The sequence below is a fragment of the Rhinoraja longicauda genome, chromosome 27 (assembly GCF_053455715.1).
Source record: "Rhinoraja longicauda isolate Sanriku21f chromosome 27, sRhiLon1.1, whole genome shotgun sequence".
Taxonomy (NCBI): Eukaryota; Metazoa; Chordata; class Chondrichthyes; order Rajiformes; family Arhynchobatidae; genus Rhinoraja; species Rhinoraja longicauda.
Genome location: NC_135979.1, coordinates 12,649,657 through 12,675,445, shown reverse-complemented (window position 1 = coordinate 12,675,445; position 25,789 = coordinate 12,649,657). Strand labels below are relative to the sequence as shown.

The window sequence follows — 25,789 nt, the reverse complement described above, 5'->3', positions numbered from 1 at the left end:
TTAAACGCCTATTAAAAGATTTGTTTTTAACTTGGAGCAGTTAAAAAGTTCTGGAAATGTTGTCCTTGATAGTCTTCTCTACTGTAACCGGGTCCAACACCAATTAGTATTTAATCAAGATTGGCAATAGTAATTGATATAAACACGTGGCTACGATTAGTTTAGCTTAGTTTAGTTTATTGTCATGTGTACCGAGATACAGTGAAAAGCTTATGTTGCGTGCTAGCCAGTCATATGTGGGGAGAGAATGAGAGTTCACGTTCTAGTTGATGATCTTTCTTTAAGAACTGATATCCAACGTTAAGTTTGACTACTTTCATGAATTTCAAATAGTTTGCTGATTTCATGGGATCATATTCTTTGTCAGTTTTAACTCCAGTTACAAGTACCAGTTTAAAAACATCACCATAATTATTCTATTCTTTGTTTTGCAGCCACAGGTTTTTCAATCCCATTTTTGGTCACCTATTAGGTGTAGTTCTGCTGGTATTATCAACTGGTAATAAAGAAAAAAACAAAGAGGTGCATTAAAACGTAGACACAAGGAAGTGCAGATGCTGGAATCTTGAGCAAAGAATACAAACTGCTGGAGTAACTCAGCATCAAGTGAGAACATGGATACGTGACGTTTTGCATTTGATCCGCTGAGTTACTCCAACATTTCTTGCTTTTTGCTAAAGAGGTGCATTGGTTTTGTCAAGGTGGAAACAGTTTTTTTTTAAATTTAAGCACCAGAGATACTCAAATGATTCTATGCAATATTTAAAGCTCCAGGCTTATATTGTGTATTAGCATAGGTTTATAAACAACATATTAAAATATGCAATTAAATGAAAGCGTGCTATTACAACTTTTGCATGCACGTTGAATTTACTGATGGATCAAGAAGTATTTAATCATTCTGTGAACAGATTTTAATGATGCAGAATTAATTTACGCTATAGCCTATCTTCATCCAACGGTTACCAAGAATTAAGTTGAAAAAAGGGAAAAGGTAACTCCTGCAAAGAATAAAAATGAAGAGAAATTTAATAGAAGTACGATATTTAATTTAACTTTTAAGAGAAGCTGGCTAATATTTTCTGTCATGCAGATCATGAGCAGAATGATATACAGGGTGGCCAATATACCTGTCAAATGAAGTTTGTTGTAAGGGAACAAATAGATTATACCAGCCATTCCATGTTTACAGATTGAATCATGTGCGATCCTCAACCTTGACGTACATAATTGTAGCTCCTCAGTAATTTATTTGTATCTTAAATTACCTTTTTCTCCTTAATAGTATTTGTACTTGCAGCATTTCCAGTATTGATTGTAAAAAGGTATTTGTTACTCCAGAGCCACAATGTCCTGAGGTTCTAGTCTCAGACCTAACCAGTGGGCCTTGACCTTATTCCTACTAGACTATTGATCAATACATTCGCTTTCTGGTCACAAGACATACATGCCTTAAATACCATCAGCCTTTTGTAATGTAAGGGTTAAGCAGACTATGTCAGCTAAAATGGAGTTGTCAGCTAAATTAACAGCACCACATTTCAAACCCTGCTCAGGAAAACAAGAAGATGTTTTCAAAGAATGTTTAGGCTAACTCGACAGGACCAGTAAATCATGAGGCCACCTGCGAGGTCACTGAGATAAGCTTTGCTTTCCTAGAGACATCCGAGACAAGCTCAGCTTTTGATAGGACGCATAACTCACGCCATCACGGTACCGAGGAGGGTGGGTATTTTGACATTTCGACACCTGTTGTTGTCAGAGATAAAGTTATTATATAAAAGTGCATGCTTCTACCATTAGAGCAGATCTTCTGTAGAGGGGGAGAGAGAGAAAGAAAAGCTTCACCTTTGTGTGGAAGAGAGAGAAGCTCACCCAGAGAGGTAGAGAGAGAGAGAGCTTAAACCGTGGTGTGTGCCAGTGCCAGCCAGTGCAGACCGGAGACTTGAATATGCCGAGGGGCGTGAGACCTGTTATTTTGTATTGCTATTTTATTGATAGTTTTTCTGTATCTTACTTGCAATTTGCTTTAATAAAACTGTGCTCTTCAGGATATGCTTTCTCTATCCATTGATCAGAATCCTTGAATCCTGCAAATATTTTGTTAATACCTCTCCATCAATTTTTTCAGGTATCTTCACTCCTATTGTCCTCCATTAATCAATGCCATTTCTGCTCTGTCATTGGGCCCATGATTTTAGTTATGTAAATTGCGATATTAAAGATCAAACCATACAATGGTAACAAGCCTTTTTCCTTTTTTTTATTACTACCACATGGATCTCAAAACAGCTGATGTGGAAACATTTGAAATGGGAGCAGGAATCAAAAAAATCTAGGGACAATTTACAATTTTTACTGAAGACAATGAACCTACCAACCTGTACGTCATTGGATTGTGGGGGGATAACCAGGGCACCTGGTGAAAACCCACGTGCTGACAGGGAGAACATACAAACTCCATACAGACAGCATCTCGTAGTCAGGTTCGAACTTGTGTGTCTAGCGCTGTAAGGCAACACCTGTACTGCTGCGCCACCATGCCACCCTCCGCTGTGCCACCTTGAGTAAAGGATTTAGTGGGATCGGGTTAAAATCTGGAATGCACTGCCTGAGAAGGTGGTGGAAGCAAATACTATCAACATTTATGAACCATCTGGAATTGAATTGAATATTATTGGCCAGGTGTGTACACAAGCAAGGAATGTGCCTTGGTGCTCCGCTCGCAAGTAACAACACGAACATACAGTAACCAATTAAGAATAAAGCATAAAACATTAAGAATAAAACATTATAGTTTAAACATGTGAATGAAATAAACCAGAGCAAAAAGAGGCTACAGACTTTTGGTTATTGAGTAGAGCTACTACTTGCGGGAAAAAAAGCTTTTTATGTCTGGCTGTGGCGGCTTTGACAGTCCGGAGTCGCCTTCCAGAGGGAAGTGCTTCAAAGAGTTTATGGCCAGGGTGAGAGGGGTCAGAGATGATCTTGCCCGCTCGCTTCCTGGCCCTTGCAGTGTACAGTTCGTCAATGGGGGGAAGGTTGCAGCCAACAACCTTGATCGAACGATTCGTTACAGCCTCCGGATGTCGTGCTTGCTGGTGTACCTTATTGGGGCAAATCCTCCAAAATTATGGAAGAACTCGGGGATAAGGACCTGGACATTTTTTAAAACAGACATGCTGGCTGCAAAAACACAAACCCCCCCCCAAGGGATCACAAAGGAAGAACAAGTTCAAAGCCTGTCTGTGGGCCTGAGCAGTCACATGACTATGGGCCTGTCTGTGGGCCTGAGCAGCCACATGACTATGCGAGTGGTGAGAACAGGAAAGGCCGGGACAGAGATAACGAGATTACCTTGGAAAGACAAAGGAAGGAACGGAGCCCAGCAGACGGGGGTGAATAGCCCAGCAGCAAGACAATCACCATCGTAAATGGCCCATCCATCGGGACAATGGGAGCCCATCCAGGTGATGGAATAACGATTAGGCCGATGCATCATGACATCAGCAAACCCATTATCATCGGAAGCCTATTGTTCATGCCAGATCGAAACTGGCAATCATCAAAAGACCCTTTTATCATGATGATCAGCTGGGAGTTTTCAAGGGAGAAGCTCTCAGGTAGAAAAAGGGGAGCAGGCAAGCAAGAGAGGAGGCCCCTTCTTGGTTTTCGGCTGCTCTGTTGGACGTCTCCTGACCCTGCATCGATCTAGCTGTAAGTACCCCTGACGACCTGGTGAAGTTCCCGAAATAGGATAGAGGTTGAGAGAAGAAGGAGAGGGGGGGGGGGTGTGTATTTGTAATTAAATTGTGTAAAGTAAGTTTTACGACATGCCCGATAATTTTCTTTCCATAGTCTTAGTTTGAAGCATAAGTTTTATCACGTGTTATGTAGTATTGGTGAGATTTGATTTTCCATTTGTTTAATAAAGCCTGTAAATTTTAGACTCGCTTTGAGTCCGTCTGGGTTTCTGTTTTCTCTCATCAGCACGCTCTGGTCAAGTCAACCTTTTATCATATCCCACCATAATTCCGAGGTCTAGAACCCAGGGGAATCCGGGCGTCTCGAAACGCCCACTCTCCCTTTTGTATTCTCTCTTGGGAACCGCTCGAGTGGAGTGGTGGCCGGGGTGGCCGTTTGACCCACCGACAAGGGAGAGAATCACTCGGGCAGTTGGGCCCGAAGTGGAGCAAAGGGAACGAAACCCCTACACTGGCTGAGCCAAAGCAGACCATGACGGAGAAGGTGAGGACAGACTCTACAATGGCAGTATAGAATTGGACCATCATTGCCTGTGGCAGATTGTGTTTCCTCAGCTGCCCATGGAAGTACATCCTCTGTTGGGCCTTTTTGACTGTGGAGATGGAGTTATGCTCAAGGCAATGTGTCAGGCTACGGGGGCAGTGGTGGAAAATACCTCTTGAATAGAGACATTCACAGAGCTGGTGAAATCATTGAAACTTTTGCGCTCAACTACTTGTGGCAGTCGTCCCCACATTTACCTCAATAGCTATCCACCCATACCTTTTTGGTTTCTGCTGTTAAGACCTTCTAGCCTCCTGCAACCAAAGCATCCCTCTCAGAGTCATACAGCATGGAAACATGTCTCTATAGGCCCACCCAGTCCACACTGACCATCAAGAACATTTACACTCATCCTGCTCTTTTTTATTATCCCCACATTCTCATCAGCTCCTCCTTAAATTCTACTACTCACTCTCACAGGGTCGGCACGGTGGCGTAGCGGTAGAGTTGCTGCCTCACAGCGCTTGCAAAGCTGGAGACCCGGGTTCAATCCTGACTATGAGTGCGTTCTGGAAGGAGTTTGTACGTTCTCCCCTTGACCGCGTGGGTTTTCTCCAAGATCTTCGGTTTCCTCCCACACTCCAAAGACACAGGTATGTAGATTAATTGGCCTGGTGTAAATGTAAAATTGTCCCTAGTGTGAGTAGGATAGTGTTAATGTGCGAGGATTGCTGGTCGGTGCAGACTTGGTGGGCTGAAGGGCCTGGTTCCACGCTGTATCTCTAAACTAAACTAAACTAAACATTAGATGCAATTTAACCAGCTGATTAACCTCCAAACCTGCATGTCTTTGGGATGTGGATGGAAACTGGAACATCTAGAAGATAAACCATGTGGACACACGTTAGACTGCACACAGGGAGTACCAGAGGTCAGGATTGAACCAGCTGCTCCATTTTGCTGACTAATCTCTGCCTCATTTACCTCTGAGGCACTTGAGCACCTGGGTGCTCCTTTGCATCTGTGTTCTATCATCTAACAAGCTACAAAGACATTTGGAATGGTTTCCACTCCCCGTCCCAATCAATGCCGCCTCCTTTAAGAAATGCGTGCGGACTACAATCAGTGCTCTCTAACTTCAAGTGGTCCAGCATTCATGAAATCAGAGGGCATTCAGTAAAATGGCAAACTGCAAGATTAGTTGAAATCATGGTAATTGCCCTACTTTGAATGTTCACATCAACTGCACATTGTGATCCCAGCAGACACTTAACCAGTTTGGACCCCAGTGACCGAGACAACGTTATGCCCGGATCATTACTTAAAAAAATATCATAATAAAAGTTCTGATTATTGACTTAATTATTGTTTCTGAGATAAATTAGCATTGACCATTCCCAATGTTATAACACCAACTACTGTTCCAATTACTTCTTTGGCTACAAAAGGCTGTGAGACAACCAGAGGATATACGAGCTGCTCTCGAGGTGCAATATTTCCTTTGCATGCTTGCATACTTCAGGCAGAATTGAAACTAATTCTGAAATGCATTCAATGAAGACAAGGCCAAAATTCAAATAATGAGGATCTAAAATTGTGGATCCATTATCCTGTGATTTAAGCTTAGGGCTATCGAAGATGGCCCTGTAGTATATCGTGAATAATTCATTTCAAATAACATTATCCTTTTTCATATCTTTGACAAGACAGAGCTAAAGCATCATTGTCACAGCTGAATGATTTTTAATGATGGTGTCCTGAAGGAATATTCCTATTTTATTAAGAAAAAATATTTTTTTCAACATTTAAATGAATTACAGTGACCTCGATACCAAGGACATGTCGCCACAAGTAAACTGCTGGGACTTTCAGAAAATTATATGTGAAGGTAGCCCATGATAAACAATGCCTGTAGTGTTCAGGATTGTGTGCACGGTTTTGGGGACCAGTGCTTGGGGGAATGGTGATGGTCTGAAAATTGTGGTAGGAAACGCCTCTCAGAGGAGCGGTGCATTTTGACTAAATAGAAGACTTCTAATACTATATTAGATCTCGTGGTCATGTGTTGTTGTCCTGCAGTGCAGAAAACTCCCCATGTAATAAATTCCCACCTGATGAGAAGTTGGAGTGCTTGGAGCTTAGCTCCCTAGGCAAAGTCAAAATAAATAATTTCAATGATAAAATCAGTAGGGTTATTAATATAAACGTTCTAGTTCTGACAAAAGATCTTCCACCTGAAACGTTGACTCTGTTTTTCTCAGCACAGGTGCAGCTGATAGCACGGTGGCGCAGCGGTAGAGTTGCTGCCTCACAGCACCAGAGACCCGGGTTCGATCCTGACTACGGGTACTGCCTGTACGGAGTTTGTATGATCTTCCAGTGACTGCGTGGGTTTTCTCCAGGTGCTCCAGTTTCCTCCCACACTACAGAGCCATACAGGTTTTGTAGGTTAATTGGCTTCGGTAAAATTGTAAATTGTCCCTAGTGTGTGGGATAGCGTTATAGTGTGTGGGGTGATCGCTGGTCGGCACGGACCCGGTGGGCCAAAGGGCCTATTTCCACCCTGTATCTCTAAAGTCTAAAGTTTAGAGCTGACCTAAGAAATATTTCCAGAATTTTCTGTTTTTATTATAGTTCTTCTCCTTCACTCTTTGCTGATATTGTGGCCTCACGCCTCAACAACTTCCCTTTCCCTGCTCCCCTCTATTCCCTGACTGCATTATGCCACCTCCTTCTCCTCAGACTCCTTCGGTTTTTATTTTCTCACTCCAAACACTGCAAACCAGTGAAACAACATGCCACCTTCCCTCAATATAAACACACAACCAAACTGTCACCCACAAGGGACGGTACAGTGGCCTCACAGCGCCAGAGACCCGGGTTCGATCCTGACTTTGGGTGCTCTCCGTGTGGTGTTTGCACATTCTCCCTGTGAGTTTCCTCCGGGTTCTCCGGTTTCCTCCCACATCCCAAAGATAAGTGGGTTTGTTGGTTAATTTGCCTCTAAACAATTACCCCTGGAGTGTAGGGAGTGAATGATATAGTGGGATAACATGGAACTCGTGTGAACGGCTGATCGATGGTCAACGTGGACTCGGTGGGCTGAAGGGCCTGTTTCCATGCTGTGCCTTTAAGACAATGTGTAAATCAATCAACCCTTTCATGCAGGAAGCGATCAAATGCACCCCGTGTCAGGAGGCTGACAATGGAAATATGCTGAGCCCTTCTGTGCAGTCTCACATCTTCCTTTACAAAGAGGGTGGCACAGCGGTAGTGTTGCTGCCTTAAGTGCTGATAATCCGGGTTCAAACCTGACTACAGGTGCTGTCTGTAAGGAATTTGTATGTTCTCCCGGTGACCCGTGTGAGTTTTCTCCGGGAGCTCTGGTTTCCTCCCACACTCCAAAGACATACATGTTTGTAGGTTAATTGGCTTGGTATAAATTGTCACTAGTGTGTGTATGGTAGTGTAAGAATGCGGGGATCGTTGGTCAGTGAGGACTCAGAGGGCCGAAAGAACTGTTTACGTGCTGCATCTCTAAACCAAACTAAAGATAATAAAAAGTGCAGTGCAATGAGGTAAATTGAGAGATCGGGAACACATCCTTAGCTTAGGAGAAGTCCGTTCACGAGTCTGATAACAGTGGGGAAGAAGCTGCTATTGAATCTGGTGGTACGTGCTTTTGTTTCAGAAAAGGAAGCAACACCACTGAATGATCTACAACAGAAGAAAAAAAATCTTAAAGCCCCTGTGTATTAACTCAGCTTCAGTGAAATGGGAGACTAGTATTTTTCATCTGATAGCCTAGCTTCCTCATGATGCTCCTTAGCTGTGAGGATTCATTCCACTGAATTCAACTCACAGCTGGTATGTCAGTCAGCGTTAACACTTCACTGCCAATTTCCCTCATTACTCCCCTTGTCTCCAAGCACGCCGTGTTCGCAGTTTTACTCCCGTCACTGTCACCCTATAAATGAGGAAAATCTATCCACCTTGTGGCGAACAAAGGATGTGATTCAAAAATATAAATGTCAACTTCTGATGTAAAATACTCATTACTAACTGCGTGGTGTTTTTGAATAACGGGCAATTATTTTTCCCTATCAAAGCACAGCTGGTGATTGACAGAAAGTACAAACATGTTTTGTAATACACTGAGGGAATTCACTCCATAATGATGAAGCTTAACGCTGATGCACAATTAGGTATCAGAACAGATGATCTATTGTTCTGCTGTTATTACTGGCACTGGCAGTGGGATCTGTAGCATAAACTCCCCTCTGGATTCACCGGCAATGGTGTTGGCTCTAGGGATGCCAGCCTCTGTTACATCTCATGCGGTTGGAACACGCTACTTGTCAGATCAAGTAATTGAATCAGAGAGCATGGAAATGGACCCTTCGGCCCAACTCTTCCATGTCGACCAAGATGCCCCTTCTACACTTGTCCTATCTGCCCACAGTTTAGTTTAGTTTAATTTAGTTTAGAGATGCAGCACAGAAACAGGCCCTTCATCCCATCGAGTCCGCACCAACCAGTGATCCCAGAACACTAACACAATCCTACACACACTAGGGACAATTTTTCCAAGCCTATTAACCTACAATCATGTACGTCCTTGAAGTGTGGGATGAAATCAGAGATTCCAGAGGAAACCCACGCGGGTCTTCAGTCCATATCCCTCCAAACCTTTCCTATCCATGTACCTGTCCAAGTGTTTTTTAGATGTTGTTATTGTACCTTCCTCAACTACCTTTGGCAGCTCGTTCCATGTCCGCACAATCGTACAGTATTTAAGATATTTACCTCCACCTCCTTACAATATTTTGCACTTCTATTTGTCAGTTTGTTTATTTTGGGGTACAGCATTCAACTGTTTAGCAGTCTCAGACTATGCTTGGTGAATCTACATAGTCCCAATTTAACCCCTATAAATAGTTATTTAATCAGGGCCACATCAATAGTCATGTTAGTTAATGTTTATGTGGATGAGTGAAGTTCTTTCAGACTGGCAGGTTCTGTGCCAAGGGACCAGATGCCAGTTGCCTTTTAAAGTTATGAACACTAGGGTTTAAGACAAAAGCAATAAAATTGACTCCTCTTTCTTCTGTAAATAAGGATGCACATCAAATGAATGCACAGCAGCCTGCATGTGTGGAGCAGACCATCAAACAGCGCAGCATGTCATGTTCGACTGCACTGTCCTCTGTCCCCCTGGTGGAGGGGTAGACCTCACGGCCCTCGACAACAGCACATTGCACTGGCTACAGCGCCTGGAGGGTGTCACATAATTTCTGCTGCCTCAAACGCAAGAAGAAGAAGTTCAAATGAATCTAGGCAGTGGTACTCAACATCATAATGAGCTCCATCCACATGATCACAGTCAAAGTTGCCATGATTGCCACTGCTGATGCTGAACACTTCAGTGCAGTATAGTTCTACATGCCCTACATGACAATAATTCCCTTATTTACATGGAATGTTTAGTTTAGTTTAGAGATAAAGCCTGGAAACAGGCCCTTCAGCCCACCGAGTCTGTGCCGACCAGCAAACACCACATATACTAGCACTATCCTATACAATAGGGGCAATTTATAATTGATAACCAAAGCCAATTAACCTACAAACATGTACGTTTTTGGAGTGCAGGAGGAAACCCAAAAGGGTAACAGGGAGAACGTACCAACTCCATACAGACTCTCATTGTCTCTGGCGCTTTAAGGCAGCAGCTCGACTGCTGCGCCATTGGGCCGCGATGATTTAAATAGATCAGGCAGAAAGTTGGCAGATTTAATTTAATCCCACAAGTGCGAGATGATGCATTTTGGGAAATTCAATAAGTGCATGTTCAGATGCTGTAAATTGAAATGCACTAAAAAATCTCCATTAACTTGGCCTCCAAAGCCACCCGTGGCAATGAATTCCTTTTTTTCCCTCTATTTGCAGGATGTGAGGATACCACTTTAATATAATTAGATGCCAGATTTGCCTACAATACTGAAATGCCATAAATGGAACAAGGTGTCGCTGACTGGTCACGTTTAGGCAACTATTCAAAGGAAGGAATTTGTTGAAAAGACACGGCAAATATAAAGTGTGTTTTGAAGGACGTTTTGATTGAGATATTGCCATATGACGTGCAACTTGTAAGTATATTAGACTGCAGTGAACAATATTAAAATAAACAGAATTCAGGTAGGTCTACAGCATTTATTTGGCAACAAGGATGCTGCTTTGAATTTCAATGATGGATAAGACATTCATCCCTTCGGCTCTGCTTGGTGATCACGTTTTGCTGGTCCAACTAGTTTAAATTCACTCAATCCAAACATACACTTTGGATGCAGTGAGATAGATTAATCCACAGTTTGAAGTTCTATGCAGAATTATAAGGCACTCAGTCCATTGAAAGAGCTTGCCTTATCTCAATTAGGTTCTCCCTGAATTACCATGATGTACAGCAGCAAAATGTTCTTAACTCTCCACATTCTGAGATGAACTCCACAAATATATACAGTATTCATTTTAATCTTTCCCTTCAGGTCTCTGAGGTTTGACCTAAAAATAAATGGTTTGGTTTCTGAACAAATGGAGCAGTAATCCCAAAGCAAAATTTTGCAGATGCTGGAAATCTGAAATAAAACCGAAAAATATTGGAAATCAAGCCAGGCAGCATTTGCAGGAAGAATGTTAATGTTTCAGCTCAATGAATATCAATATTATTAATATTCTTATTTGGGGAGTGATTCCATGAAATCATCAACTTGTAGGAGTGATGTTCACCTGATTTGCCACCAAATCAGAGATGTTGGCAAGTTGACCTAAATGTTAATTTTATTTCCCCTTCTACAGATACTGCCAGAGAGTTACCGAATATTTTTATGACCCTCTGGATATTCACCCAGTCGGTTGGTATAAAGCAATTACTAACAGAGATATGTGCCTGTCCTGTTAGGCAAGTCAGACATGTTGCTGCCATTGAACTGACGTGCGAGTATAAATAATAATAGCTCACTGGAATGTTCTCTTAAAGGTGAAAAAGTCACAGGATTGTTGCAGTATTTGTAGTAATGTCCATTGCAATAGAGATGGAGATGTAGTGGATTAATTTATTTAGCCTATTGTTCCCAGAGAGGCATGGGATCGGAGAGATAAAAGGACTCCACGTGTTTGTTTCGAAAGAAATCGGCTTCTACAGGAATGCATGGAGAACTGATAGGTTTACTATAACCACAGTCAGCCTTTAATGCAGCCATGAGCAGCAAGGCAGTTGCGTATTGTAGGAGGGAACTTTGTGTTTAACCTGTACCCTGAATCTGGCTTTCAAGTGGGATCCAGTTGCCCTCTTGATTACGGCTCAGGTAGGAACAGGCACAAAGAACATCTCGTAAAGATGGTACGCTTCTCAAATGAGTCGGTTTATTCAAGGCATTAACAGTGCGCACTAAAAAACACTCTGAGAACCCAAAGTGTTTCAAAGCTTATGTGTTTTACACCTTATAAATTTATTCATTGCCTCTCCTAACATTGTTAAGTTCCCTTCACTATGTTGGCATATTTTCCCATCATGCTTTCACAGTACATAAGCTCTTAGGTTTAAACAACTCCCTCTTCTTCCCTCTCCCATCGAGCAAAAGATATAGAACAATGAAAATGCACAGCTCCAAATTCAGGGACAGTTTCCTCCCAGCTGCTATCCGGCAACTGAACCATCCTACTGCAACCAGAAAGCAGATCTAACATACTATTTACTTCATCAGGGACCCTCGGACTATGTTTGATCGGACTTTACTGGCACTAAAAGTTATTCCTTTATCATGTGTCTGTACACTGCGAATGGCTCGATTGTAATCATGTATTGTTCTTCCGCTGGCTGGTTAGCACGCAACAAAAGCTTTTCACTGTACCTCAGTATATGTGATGATAAACTTAACTGAACTGAACATATTACAAACTATTCATCTTTCTTATCATTTTCAGAATTTCCTACATCAGACACTTGGCACATGGCCACTCCCAAGTAAGCCATATTAAGTAACACCATCTAATATAGCTTATAGAACTAATTGATGCCTATTTTACCTCTTACTACCTGCTTAACCAATATCAGGGTTTCCAACTTATTATATTGCTCTCTATTATACCAAAATAAGAAAATCAAAACTATTAAAATCAATAACTGCAAATACGAATACATGTGATACATTTGCATTCAATATTCAGTTCCAAGCTCTTTCCCACCAAGTCCATTTTTTCAAAATGTCTTCTGCTTCTCTGCTATGCATCAGAATAGTCATAAGAGATCTCAGACCATTCATGAACAACTATCTGACCCTCCTTTACACTTGCCTTCCAATCAGCATGGAGGTGTGGTATAGGTGGAAGTTTGGTTGCAATAAATCTCCTTTTAATATCTCATCCGTGTCATTTTGTAGCATAACAAAGTTGACTGTTCAATGGTTCAATTGTTCTTTATTATCACATGTACCAAGGTACCGTGAAATCATTTTTTTGCATAGTTCAGTAAATTACTATGCATAAAAACAATCCCAGATTAAGTACAAAGTGTATAGATAAAGCCCGCCAGCGTGGTGCCATTTTCAAAGTCCAAGCTGCAGCTGGCCATTGCAGCCGTCGCCTCCATCCAGATCGTCCAGCGAACTGTTCACCCTCCCCTCACCCAGCCACCATTCAGCCTTTGTGTTGCAGGGCACTCGCTCGCTTGCTCCCCCCTCTCCCCCCCCCCTCTCTCCCCCCCCCTCTCTCCCCCCTTCTCTTCCCCCCCCCCCTCTCTCTCCCCCCCTCCTCTCTCTCCCCCCCTCCCCGCCGGTGACCTTGAAGGAAAGACCCCGTTCCTCTTACTGGCTCTTTGCTGTTATGTCCGTGGCCGCCGACTACCTCTAGCCTCTTCTCCAGTTCTCTAGTCCTCAGGGACGACCAGGGGCAAGGATCTACATTTTTTGGTCCATCATAATAAATAATAAGAGGTTCATCTCAGTAATTCATGAGTAACCTGCATGTTTTAACACTGAAAATTCAGTTGTGTTTATTAGAATATTTGGTATAATCATTGCTTGTCTAAAATACTGATTTGCCAATTACGCAGAGAATAGTAAGGCATGGATAACAAATCATAAAGATTGATTCCTGAAACAAAGAGGAAGAGAGAGTGTTTTGGGGAGGAGAAAGGGTGTCTGCTACCGTTTTACATTAGCTTAGTTTAGTTTAGATACAGAATGGAAATAGGCTCTTCAGCCCACCAAATCCACGCCAATCATTGATCACCCGTTCACACTAGTTCAATGTCATCCCACTTTCCCACTCCCTACACATGAGGGGCATTTTACAGAAGCCAATTAACCTCCAAACCTGAGGTAGACACAAAATGATGGAGTAACTCAGCGGGTCAGGCAGCATCTCAGGAGAGAAGGAATGGGTGACGTTTCGGGTCTGAAGATGGGTCTCGACCCGAAACGTCACCCATTCCTTCTCTCCTGAGATGCTGCCTGACCCGTTGAGTTACTCCAGCATTTAGTGTCTACCTTCGATTTGAACCAGCATCTGGAGTTATTTTCCTAAACCTCCAAACCTGCATGTGTTTGGGATGTGGGAGGAAACCGAAGCACCCGGTTTTATAATAAAATCACAGGGAGAACTTGCAAACTCTGGACAGAATCAACTTTAAGACAAGTGATCAATTAAAAGCAATGTATTTCTTCATGTACTTTTGATTGACTTCATCCTTAGAAAGAAATGGAGAAAATCCCAAAGTAAAGCAAAACAAAAAATTAACAGCACAAAGGTCGGTTCAAACGAGCCTGTTGTAATAAAGAATATGCTGAGCATGCTTCTTTTTCTTTGAAGTAGTTATTATTTATGTAAAGGATAGCTGTTGGCCTTATTTCTCTATGCTCTCTGCCCCTATCTCATGCTTTCCAGCATGAATACTAAAATGAAATGACACTACATGGCCAAGTCATGAACTTTAAGTGAAATTTTTAAAACTGGCTCCCAGGGGTATATATTTATTCCCTAATCACTAAACATTTTTTGAGAGGCTTAATTACAAATTGGATTTAGATGAGACATAATGTAAAAAGGCAAGGCAAATTAATGTGTTTCTGCTGGGCTACAAATCCAAGAGGAGCAGATGAATGATTCATTCCCCAATCAAATTTAGACTGCATGAAGATAAAATTACCCAATTATATCTGTATAAATCACTTAGGGTGTGCAAAGGAATTAAGTGTGACCATCTTTGAAGCAGCACATACATACGCACATGTATTTAACGTGTTTAATAATTACTGAGGATATCTGATCCCCTGCTGGCATCCCACACCTGCCCATGTCATATTTGGAGCACTGCAGCTACCCATGATTAAGTATCCCATTACAAAACAAAGTGTACGCCTTTGTTGGAACTACATAGCTGGAAGGTCAGCTTCCAAAGGAGGAGATCCTTAAACAAAACGTAAGTGGGCTGAGAATTATTATGGTTGTGTCATCTTCGTTTACTGCATCTCAAGCTAATGAGCTATTTAAATCAATGTCATAAAGTTTATTGTGCAAGATGTTTCTCATATGCCCTCCCAGTTAGATTCTTCCTGCACCGTCGGAATCTTGCTAGCAATGCACGCTGCCCTCGGGACGACTGCTATGGAGAGGAGACAGTTGCCCACCTCTTCGCAGAGTGTGGATTTGCACGGAGAGTCTGGAGGATAATGCAAGGGTCTTCGTTACTGTTCAGCTGCATAATTTTCCCTTACACCATTGTACTGCAGACTTCACTTTCCATCAGTTCTACTTTCTCTCTAGAGTCTGTACCAACCATTAAGCACTTTAAAAAAAACAACTAAATCTCATATTAATTTTGTTTTATTCTCCCCGCATTCCAATCAACTCTCCCTGGATTCCACCACTCCCCCCTGCATCGGTAGCAATTTGTATTGGCCAATTAACCTGCCAACCTACAATCTTTGGTCAATGCCGAATGCTATCCTTTGTTACCGATATCACAGGGGTTGCAGTACTGCTTTGGAATCCACTTGTCCAAAAGTTGGATATTCAGCAAATACCACAAATTCACAAACATCCACAGCAAGTAACTTTAACGTCAATGCATGTTGCGAGTGACAAATCTGCAGATACATTAATGACCATTCAAGATCTTGGGATTTAAAACAGAAACAGTTTTAAACTGAGTTATGTTTGTTTATCCAAAATATGTTACATTTAAAAAGCATTGCCAAATTATTCTTTCTCTGTTCACCAATATCAATAATAAAGTATGTGATTTGCTTGCCCCGGTGAGACTGCAGCACTTGCTGTGGGTATATTGCAATATTTAAATTATGGTTAGTATGCAGGCACCAGTGTGAAGTTTGCATCGCAGTGAAGAAAGTGAGACTCCAGCAGTGACCTTGCAGAATGCTGCTTTTTGTTACCTTTTAACATGAATTATCTGCAAACGTATGTCGTTGAATATTCCCTTTAATTGTCCCGAATTCAATAAATCTAGATAATAGACTATTGGATGAGTTGGAGCGGCAAGCATCATTCCTTTATCATCTTTTGAAAAGCCTGTGCCAGGGCACTTGGTTTGCACAGATCTTTTAAGATGATTTGAGGCTGCATGAATGGGCAGTTGGTCTATTGAATGTTCTCACCACTCACGAGTCCATATGGGTTTGCAACAAAATAATAGGCTTGGCATAAGTCTCCATCAGTCTACTAGATCCAATCAGATGCCTCATTATAGTGACTCTGGCCAAGATTATTACACATTAGTCACGAGCCTTTGCCCTGATTCCTGGTTACTAGAAGGAATCATCACCATCTACATAGCACCAATTAAATCCCAAGTCATTCCCACCAGTTAAATCCCAAGTCATTCCCAAAGTTATCCTGTTTTATTAAAAATTGTAATTATTTCATTTACCTATGCATGGTAAACATTATGCACAACATCCCCTTGTTTACAATATTATTCCTGCACAGCCTTGAGCTAGAGATATCCATGATTTATATTAGCTGAAGTTTCCCCTATCTCTCCACCAAAATGGTTTACAAGCAGAATTTGGTGCCAGCTGAAAAATGTTTAGTCTGAAAGACTGCATTATTTCACTTCCACAGCAAATGCTGCAATATCAATTTAGACACAAGTAATGATAATGATAGGCACAGATAGAGTGGACGTGGAGAGGATGGTTCCAATAGCGGGAGAGTCCAGGAAAGGAGGCCATAGCTGTAGTATAAAAGAACACATTTAGAATGGAGATGAGGAGGAGTTTCTTTAACAAGAGGGCGGTGAATCTGTGGAATACATTGAAAGTTGGCGGTGAAGGCTAAGTCATTGGGTATTTTTAAACTGGAGATTGATAGATTCTTAGTAAGGATGTCAAAGGTTATGGAGTGAAGGAATGAGAATGATGTTGAGAGGGAAAAATAGATCAGACGTGATCGAATAGCGGAACAGTCTCAATGGGCAGAATGGCTTAATTCCGCTCCTATGTCTTATGAACAGTTAAGGCAAATGGTATGTTAGACTTGTTTGCAAGAGGTGTAGAGAGGATAAAACCTTTACGAATGAGATGTGAAGAAATTTCACATGTAAAATTATCCATGGAGAATATTAATTATATTCAACTATTCAAGTGGTTGAATATAAGACACATTTCCAATATTAAAGGCATCAGGGGATATCAGGAGTATGAGTTTGGTGTTGAAATAGACCATTGGACGTGATCACGGTCATCACAAAGTGCTTCGAGAGACTGGTCCTGCAGCACATCAAAGCCAGCCTCCCACCCACCTTCGACCCATACCAGTTTGCCTACAGAGCAAATAGGTCTACAGGGGATGCCATCGACACTGCTCTTCACACTGCACTGACCCACCTTGAACACCAGGGGAGCTATGTGAGGATGCTCTTCCTCGACTTCAGCTCTGCCTTTAACACGGTCATCCCGAGCAGACTGGTCACCAAACTTTCTGACCTTGGATTTTCCCAAACCATCTGCCAATGGATCAAGGACTTCCTGACCAACCGCCCCCAGACCGTCAAAATAGGCCCTCACCTCTCCTCCACCATTACACTGAGCACCGGCTCACCACAGGGCTGTGTGTTGAGCCCCATCCTTTACTCCCTCTACACTCACGACTGCGCCCCCACCCATCCCACCAACACCATCATCAAGTTCGCGGATGACACGACTGTGGTTGGACTCATCTCAGGAGGAGATGAGACAGCCTACAGGGATGAAATCCAAAGGCTGGCAGCATGGTGTTCAGTGAACAATCTTGTCCTGAACTCCTCCAAAACAAAGGAACTCATAATAGACTTCAGGAAAACCAGTGCAGAATACGACCCACTCTACATCAATGGGGTCTGTGTGGAAAGGGTACCCGCTTTCAGGTTCCTGGGTACGCACATCACAGAGGATCTTACCTGGTCTACCAACACCATCACCACAGTGAAGAAGGCACAGCAGAGACTCCACTTCCTGAGGATCCTCAGGAAAACCAACCTGCAGGAGAAGCTCATGATGTCCTATCGCTGCTCCATCGAGAGTGTGCTGGCATACTGTATAATCACATGGTATGCCAGCTGCTCAGAAAAGGACAGGAAGGCCCTTCAGAGGGTCATGACGACGGCCCAGAAGACCGTCGGCTGCTCACTGCCCTCCCTGGAGCACCTGTTCAGCCTACGCTGCCTCAGTAGAGCAGGCAAAATAATAAAAGATCCATCCCACCCCAGCCACCGTCTGTTCATCTGCCCTCTGGTCGACGTTTCAGGTCGATCAAATCCCGAACAAACAGACTTAAGAACAGTTTTTACCCCAGGGCCATACGAGAACTGAACACTACCTTCTGCACTAGGCAACACTTAAAAAATCTTTTGTACTTAATATAATTGTATTTATTTGTTTTTGCATTTATTGCATATATGTTTTTACGCACCGTCAGGATTGGCTATTTTTTAATTTCGTTGTACTCGTTGCAATGACAATAAATGAATATTATTATTATTATTATTATAAAATGGTGATTCTGATGATGGACTCCAAATTGTGTGTGAAGAATGTATACAAATAAGGCCATGTATTTACATTGATGATGAATGATTAATGAATGAGTCAGTTCCCAGAGAGAAATATTGACTTATAATTCTTAAATTTGCCTCACACTACTAGTACTTTTATGCTCACTTGCACACAACTTTTTTGAATTTCACTCTATATATTCCTTTGGCAATTCCCCATATTCCCCATCCTTGCATCTATCCCAACAGCGACGAAGTTTGCAAGGCTGATTATCGCAGCTTGATAATGTACATTATGTTCAAGGTAAAATTCTATTGTGTTATCCTTGTTAGATGGCTGCTGCTGCAACTTAAAGCATATTGACCTGAGATTTTAAAAAACAACCAGGAGCCATAAATGTAGAAGGGGTTGCTAATAAGTTGAACAAAGTATTTCTTTGGTCGCAGGCTGCAATGTGTAACTTAATAGAAAAGGAAATGTCATGGCAAATAGTTAATGCTTCCAAAAGCAAAATCAGATGTGAAGAGGAACAAAGGGAATACACTGATACATTATAACATTGAGGTGGGGTAAAGGAATAAGACTGGGTGGAAATGTAATATATCATGATCAAAACAGCCTGATTAGAAATAATGACCTGCTCCTTTCATATATATTATAAATGATTGCTTTTTATACTGCAAGTCAATTTTTAATATTGATGACTTTCTAATCAGATGATTTTCCACTAGATTTACATTAAAATGTAAATGGCAACTTGAAACCAAATCAACCTAAAAACACAAAGATTCATATCAAGGACTCAGTTATACAGCACAGAAACTGGTCCTCCTGCATAACTCATCCAAACCAAGCAAGATGCCCATCTAAGCTAATCATATTCAAGATTCAAGATAGCTTTATTTGTCATCCAATATTGGACGAAATTCAGTCACCCACAGTCCAACAATAAAAGCATTAAATAAGCATTAAAATCACACAACCCCAAAAAACCCCCAAAACACAGTCCAACAATAAAAGCATTAAATAGGCATTCAAATTACACAACCCCAAAACCCCCAAAACACAGTCCAACAATAAAAGCATTAAATAGGCAATCAAATTACCCAACCCCAAAAACACAAAAAAGAAACATCCATCAAAGAAACATCCATCACAGTGAGTCTCCTCCAGTCCTCTCCTCACTGTGATGGAAGGCCACAATGTCTTTCCCTTCTGTGTTTTGCCTGTGTTTGGCTCAAATCCCTCTAAACATTTCTTATCCATGTATCTGTCCAAATATATTTTAAATGTTCTAATTGTAGCTGCCTCTCCCACCTCGTCTGGGAGCTGATACCACATATCCAGTACTCTCTGTTGGAAAAACCTGCCCCTCAGTTCCCTTTAAAGTTTTACAATCTAACCTTAAAACTATGCCTTCCAGTTTTAGACACACCTCCTGAAAAAAGACCGATTATCTTCTTCCTTGGTCTATGTCCCTCATAATTTTATATAAACCTCGACAACGTCACACATCAGCTTCCTTCACTTCGTGGAAAATAGTCCCAGCCTCTGCAATCTCTCCTGATAATTCCAAGTGCGCCAACTCCCAGCAGCATTCCTGTGAATCTTTTCTGTTTTAGAAAAGATTCTGTCCTATCCATGTGCCCGTCTGTTTCTTAAACGATGGGATTGTCCCAGCCTCAACGACCTCTTCTGGCAGCTTGTTCCATACACCCACTACCCTTTGTGTGAAAAAGTTACCCCTCGGATTCCTATTAAATCTTTTCCCCTTCACCTTGAACCTATGTCCTCTGGTCCTCGATTCCCCTACTCTGGGCAAGAGACTGTGCATCTAGAGTGACTCTGTGCATCTAAGTAACTATGTATTTGTAACTCAAGATGGTGCTGTTCAATGTCACTCCCCAGGGCCCTCCCATTTCACTGTGCATGTCCTGGCCTGGTTTAATTTTCCAAAATACATTACTTCAAACGTGGGTGACGTTTCGGGTCGAGACCCTTCTTCAGACTGAAGAAGTCTTTGTCCCGCCCCCCTGACATCAGTCTGAAGAAGGGTCTCGACCCGAAATGTCACCCACTCCTTCTCTCCTGAGATGCTGCCTGACCTGCTGAGTTACTCCAGCATTATGTGAAATAAATACCTTCGATTTGTACCAGCATCTGCAGTTATTTTCTTACATTACTTCAAACGTGGCTGAGTTAAGTTCCTTTAACCATTGGCCTGACCATTTTCCTAGTTGATCTAAACCCTCTTGTAACCTTAGACAACCGCCACCGGAGTCCAGTATAGCACCAATTCCGGTGTCATCTGCAACATAGTGGCCCCGATATTCTCTTCCGAATCATTAATATATATGTTGAATAATAAACGGTCCAGCATCAATCTCTGTCACACCACTGGTTACGGGTTTCCAATCTGAAAAGCAACCTTCCACTGCCACCCTCTGCCTCCTATTACCAAGCCAATTCCATTTGGTATCTCACCCTGGATCCCATGCATTCGAATCTTTAGGACCAGCCTACCACGCAGGACCTTGTCAAAGACCATGTCCCAGTCTTTGTCAATCCTTTTGGGCATATCTTCAAAATATTGACAAGGTTTGATGGCAAGCCTTTTGTTGAGTGCAGCCAATAACAATTGAACCATTTGTTGATTTTTCGGGTGGGGTTAGCACGCAGATGAAGTGATGTTGATGGATAAGACTATTGGAAGACCTTGAAGACTAATTACATGCTATTGAATCATGGACAACAAAATGTGTGCAATCTCCCTCTGGTTTATGCCTGATTCATGATCATTTTGTTTTGATAGCATGTAATTAGTCTTCAAGGTCTTCCAATAGTCTTATCCATCAACATCACTTCATCTGCGTGCTAACCCCACCCGAAAAATCAACAAATGGTTCCATTGTTATTGGCTGCACTCAACAAAAGGCTTGCCATCAAACCTTACACAAAACAATATCTAGTCATAAAGGAAAAATTGAAGGCAGAAGGCAGATTCAAAGACCTTTCAAACAAAAAACAGCACATCCCAAATGCTGTGCACTATGATTGCAAAATGAAACTGGCAACTGTTGTCGGAGGTTAACAATCTAAATTAATAAAATGAGAAAATAAACAAACATATCATTTACATCACTTCTGCAATTAGATTCTATTGACATTCATAATATTGAAAAAATCAAAATCAAGAACGTCATTTTTTTTGCTATTTCGATTTCAACATAATTTCAAAATGCCTTAATACATATATTAGAAAATAAATGGCCTACATCCATTATTTAATTTTCAAGATTTTGTTTATTTATTTGATTGTGTCATTGTATCCTGTGATTTGAGTATCTAAGTTACAAGTGCATTGGTACATTCCAGTCTCAGCAAAAGCTCAAAGCATCTTAGGTTTAGAGGAGCAAAGCATTAGATTTATGAGTTCCCTCATCAATTCTCAGGGAAAAAAAGCTATTTCAGTTGCTTAAACTTTTTTAAAAAATCATTTACTTGCCAAAACATGTACAGCATCTCCAAATGAAGATCTCTCAAATAATTTAAGTGTCTGAATAAACTGAAAGCCTAACATCGGAGGTGGTGACTGGAGATATTTGTGATCCAGAAACAAATTCCTGTGCCAGAACATGAAACCTAATTACACCGTTACAAACGTAATCATATGGATCACATATACACAATGAAATCTAATTATAGGCACAGTTATCTGACACTTTAAACTTTATACAAAATAGCAGCACGAGGCAGCCATTAGACCATAACACCATAGGATATAGGAGCAGAATTAAGCCATTCAGCCCATCAGTTTTGCTCTGCCATTCGATCATAGCTAATCAATTTTTCCCTCTCAACCCCGTTCTCATGCCTTCGCCCCGTAACCTTTGACAAATTAATGAAGGGCCCCTAACTAATGAAGGGCCACCTGGCCCTTCGAGTCTGCTTTCCAATTCTTCAAACACACGACGGCTCTTCCACCTCATTGTAAGTTGCTCATACCCTCCTGTAATTCTCTAAAAATGCAGAAATCTAATGATCTCTGTTTAGAATGAGAAAGCTTCTACAGGCCTCCACGTTTGAGATTCCAAAGATTCACCATCCTCACAGCATGAAGAAATATCTCATATTAGTCCAAAATAGTTTACCCCTGTGAATACTAGTTCAATGCTCCTCAATGGGGAAAATCTCCCCCCTGCATTAATCAGATGAACCCTTTCAGAATTTTTTTAAAATTCCAACGCCATCACCTCTTATTCTTCTAAACCTCAGATAATTGCGACCTTGATTACACAATCTCTTGTCATGAAGCAAATCTGCCTTCCCAGCAACCATGGTGTATTGTCATTTCACTTTCTTTTTGGCAGTTATATAATTTTTTTAGAGAAGGAAATAAAACTACATGCTCCTTAGTTTTAGTCTCATCAAGGCCCAATATAATTGCACTAAGGCCCCCAATTAGAAAATAAAATTTCTTCAGTCACACAGCACAGAAATAGGCTCTCACACCCACTGAATCTGCACCAACCACCAAGCAGCCACTTAAATTAACATCATTTAATTCTTCCCACATTCCCATCTACCCCTCCAGATTGATCACCACACACGTGGACAGGACATTTACAGTAGCCAATTAACCCATCAACATGCATTTTTTGGGGATGTGGGAGAAACCAGAGCACCTGTGGAAAACCCATGCAAACACAAGGAGAATGTGCAAATTTCACACAGACAGTGCCATAGATTAGAAATGAACCTGGTTGACTGGTGCGGTGAGACAACAGCTTCACCAGCTGCGCCATTGTGCCACCTTTCTACCCAGCACCCCCTTTAATTAGCAGCAGTTAAGGAAGATTACAATGAAAGGAACATTTTGAGGGCGAGTATACATAGTTATTTATCTTAACGAATTCAAATAATTTGCAAATGTTAAATAAACTATGTATATTTAACTTCAGCTGGGGAGCTGAATTAAAGCCAAAGAAGACAAAAAAATGATATTATTTACAGAAATTTGGAGGCATTGTTAAATTAATTATCCTTTTTTGTTTAATGTGGGCTTCAATGAAAGCATTCTTCTTAGTTCTTCGAGATCAAGGATGACTTGTTTCAGCGTTGTTTTGTGGGTTTACAGGTGGCTAACAGCATTAATGTGGCAAGCACAGACTGTTCCAAAGATGGGGCAGGAGATGCTGATGGTCTGCAGGGTGGAGGCGTTAGCTTGTGAGATGCTGTGCTCCTTCCACTACTTCCACTTCATCACGATTAAATCAGTAGATAGTGGATCTTTAGTATCCAATCAGTCAAGTGACACACTTTCAACTATCCCAACTAAGATACAAGCAAAGGGAATAACCGTTACAGTGAAAACGCCCAAAATGATTATTCCAAGTAATCGAGCAAGGATGTCACATTGGCAACAAATGCATTGTGCACTGATAATTGGTACATTAGATACAATTCATGAGATTGTGATTGTTCCAAGATTAAGAACCTTTATTCAATTCCTTACTATTTCATCACTAGAAAAAGATGATACAGCCTGAGTTCCAACTCACTGAGTCTGCAATGACATCCTTACTGTAAAGGACTGGAGCTGAAGCCTGAATGCCAGAAGAAAAGCAATCCTTGTATTTCCAAGTAGGATTTATTCATTAACTTATACTTCCTCCTTTTAAAGATTTACATGTAACAGCGCCAAGTTTTGTCATAAAGTTCTTCTGTTGCCACTGGGCTGTGCAATCGTCTGAAATCTTGAAATCAACCTGGAAAATTAAACGTATTCATCTTAGAAAATTATCTTTGTGCAGCAGTTAATACTAGTATTGGAATATGTAAGAGAGAAAGAGACTGCTGTTCATTGTTAACTTGAATATTAATCACAGGGATACTGAAGGAAACTGGGGCAGCAGGATTGATTCTTGAGTGTTCCAACAAAGCTAATCAATAGTAGAGTCCAAATTGCCTCCTTTAGTTTAGTTCAGAAATACAGCATGGAAACAGGCCCTTCAGCCCACCAACTCCACGCTGACCAGCGATCCCCGTATACAAGCACTATCTTACACACGGGGGACAATTTACAATTTTTACTGTTAGCTCATTAGTATTATAAAGGGAACTATGATGCAAGATTGGTGGCAATTTTTTTTAGACCATTGTTGTTGCATTGGCATTTCACCTTTCAAACTTCAAGAAAATTATGCCCTAAGACACCATAGGACCATGGCTACTATTATGCTCTGTGGAGTAAAGAAATGGCTTTTGCCAATCACTTCAGGCTCATCAATGTAGATTGGTGCTATTCCTGCACCTGAAATAATGCTGCGCTCTCAAGTGAATCTGTAGCTTCCACGATCAGCAGTGTGAGGCACCTCAATCAATCAGACCAAATCATTTTCACCAGAAAATTTTAATCAGGTGACAGGAAATGAAATAAATATTGGGTCAAAGGAGAGTAAGATAACTAACATAAAATTCCTTTTGCAGTTTATTTCTTAAGGGCCAAAGAGGTTTATTATTTGCCTATCATTAATAAGGCGGCACAGTGGAACAGCAGTAGAGTTGCTGCCTTACAGCGCCGGAGACCCGGGTTCGATCTCAACTATGGGTGTTGTCTGTATGAAGTTTATACGTTCTCCCAGTGACTGCTAGGGTTTTCTCCGAGATCTTAGGTTTCCTCCTACACTCCAAAGACGTACAGGTTTGTAGGTTAATTGGCTTGACAGAAGTGTAAATTGTCCATAGTGTGTAGGATGGTACGTGGGGATCACTGGTCGGTGCGGATTCGGTGGGCCGAAGGGCCTGTTTCCGCGCTGTATCTCCAAACTAAACTATATTAAATCAGGCCAGTAAAAAATAATTTCACCACCAACTGAGCGATATGTATTAATCATCCATTTTTAATGAAGACATTTTCAATCAGGACATTAGTAAAACCTAAGTTTACAACTTGCAGTGACTTTTGTTTACAAAGGCTGCAAACTGTGAGCTATGGCGAAGCAAGAAATAAAGTTCAAAGTAATTTCCTGATCTCTAATAAACTGTGCAAGTGCGAGCACCAAAGGTTGCTGTTCGCTTCACTCAGTAATAGTGAGCATTGTCACATTGTCAATATTAAAACAGTAAATCTATTTACTGTTCCAGGACAGTAAACTTATCCTATTCTCTCTTAATAATATGGATAATAATGCAATAAATGGAAAAATTAAAGCACAGATTTGACCTAAACTGGGCAGGTACAAATTGTCAGTTAAGCATGCACTGCGGGGAAGTGGAGAATCATGCTCTCTAACAAATCAGATCAGTTAAAGGTTGACACTGCCCACTAGAGGAAAAAATGGGGAAAAAGCAGCAGTCCCTGAATACAAATTCAGCCTTACATTCATGAATCGATTCCTTGGTAAGAACTTCCTCAACCCATATAAACGTTAAAGCAGTTCCTTGGACATCATTCTAGATATTTACCTGCCATGACAATGCTAGTTTTTATGTTC

At 41.4% G+C, this 25,789-nt stretch overlaps 1 protein-coding gene across 1 annotated transcript in view; it reads right to left on the bottom strand.

Moving 5' to 3' along the window:
* Positions 1-21,505: 21,505 nt before the first annotated feature.
* The window catches only part of yars1 (tyrosyl-tRNA synthetase 1), a 34,341-nt gene continuing 30,057 nt past the window's right edge, over positions 21,506-25,789 (bottom strand). The window contains exon 14 of the mRNA XM_078423108.1: positions 21,506-24,061. Within this exon, the coding sequence (XP_078279234.1) occupies positions 23,951-24,061 (111 nt within the window). The 3' untranslated portion in view covers positions 21,506-23,950. The remainder of the gene's footprint in view (positions 24,062-25,789) is intronic.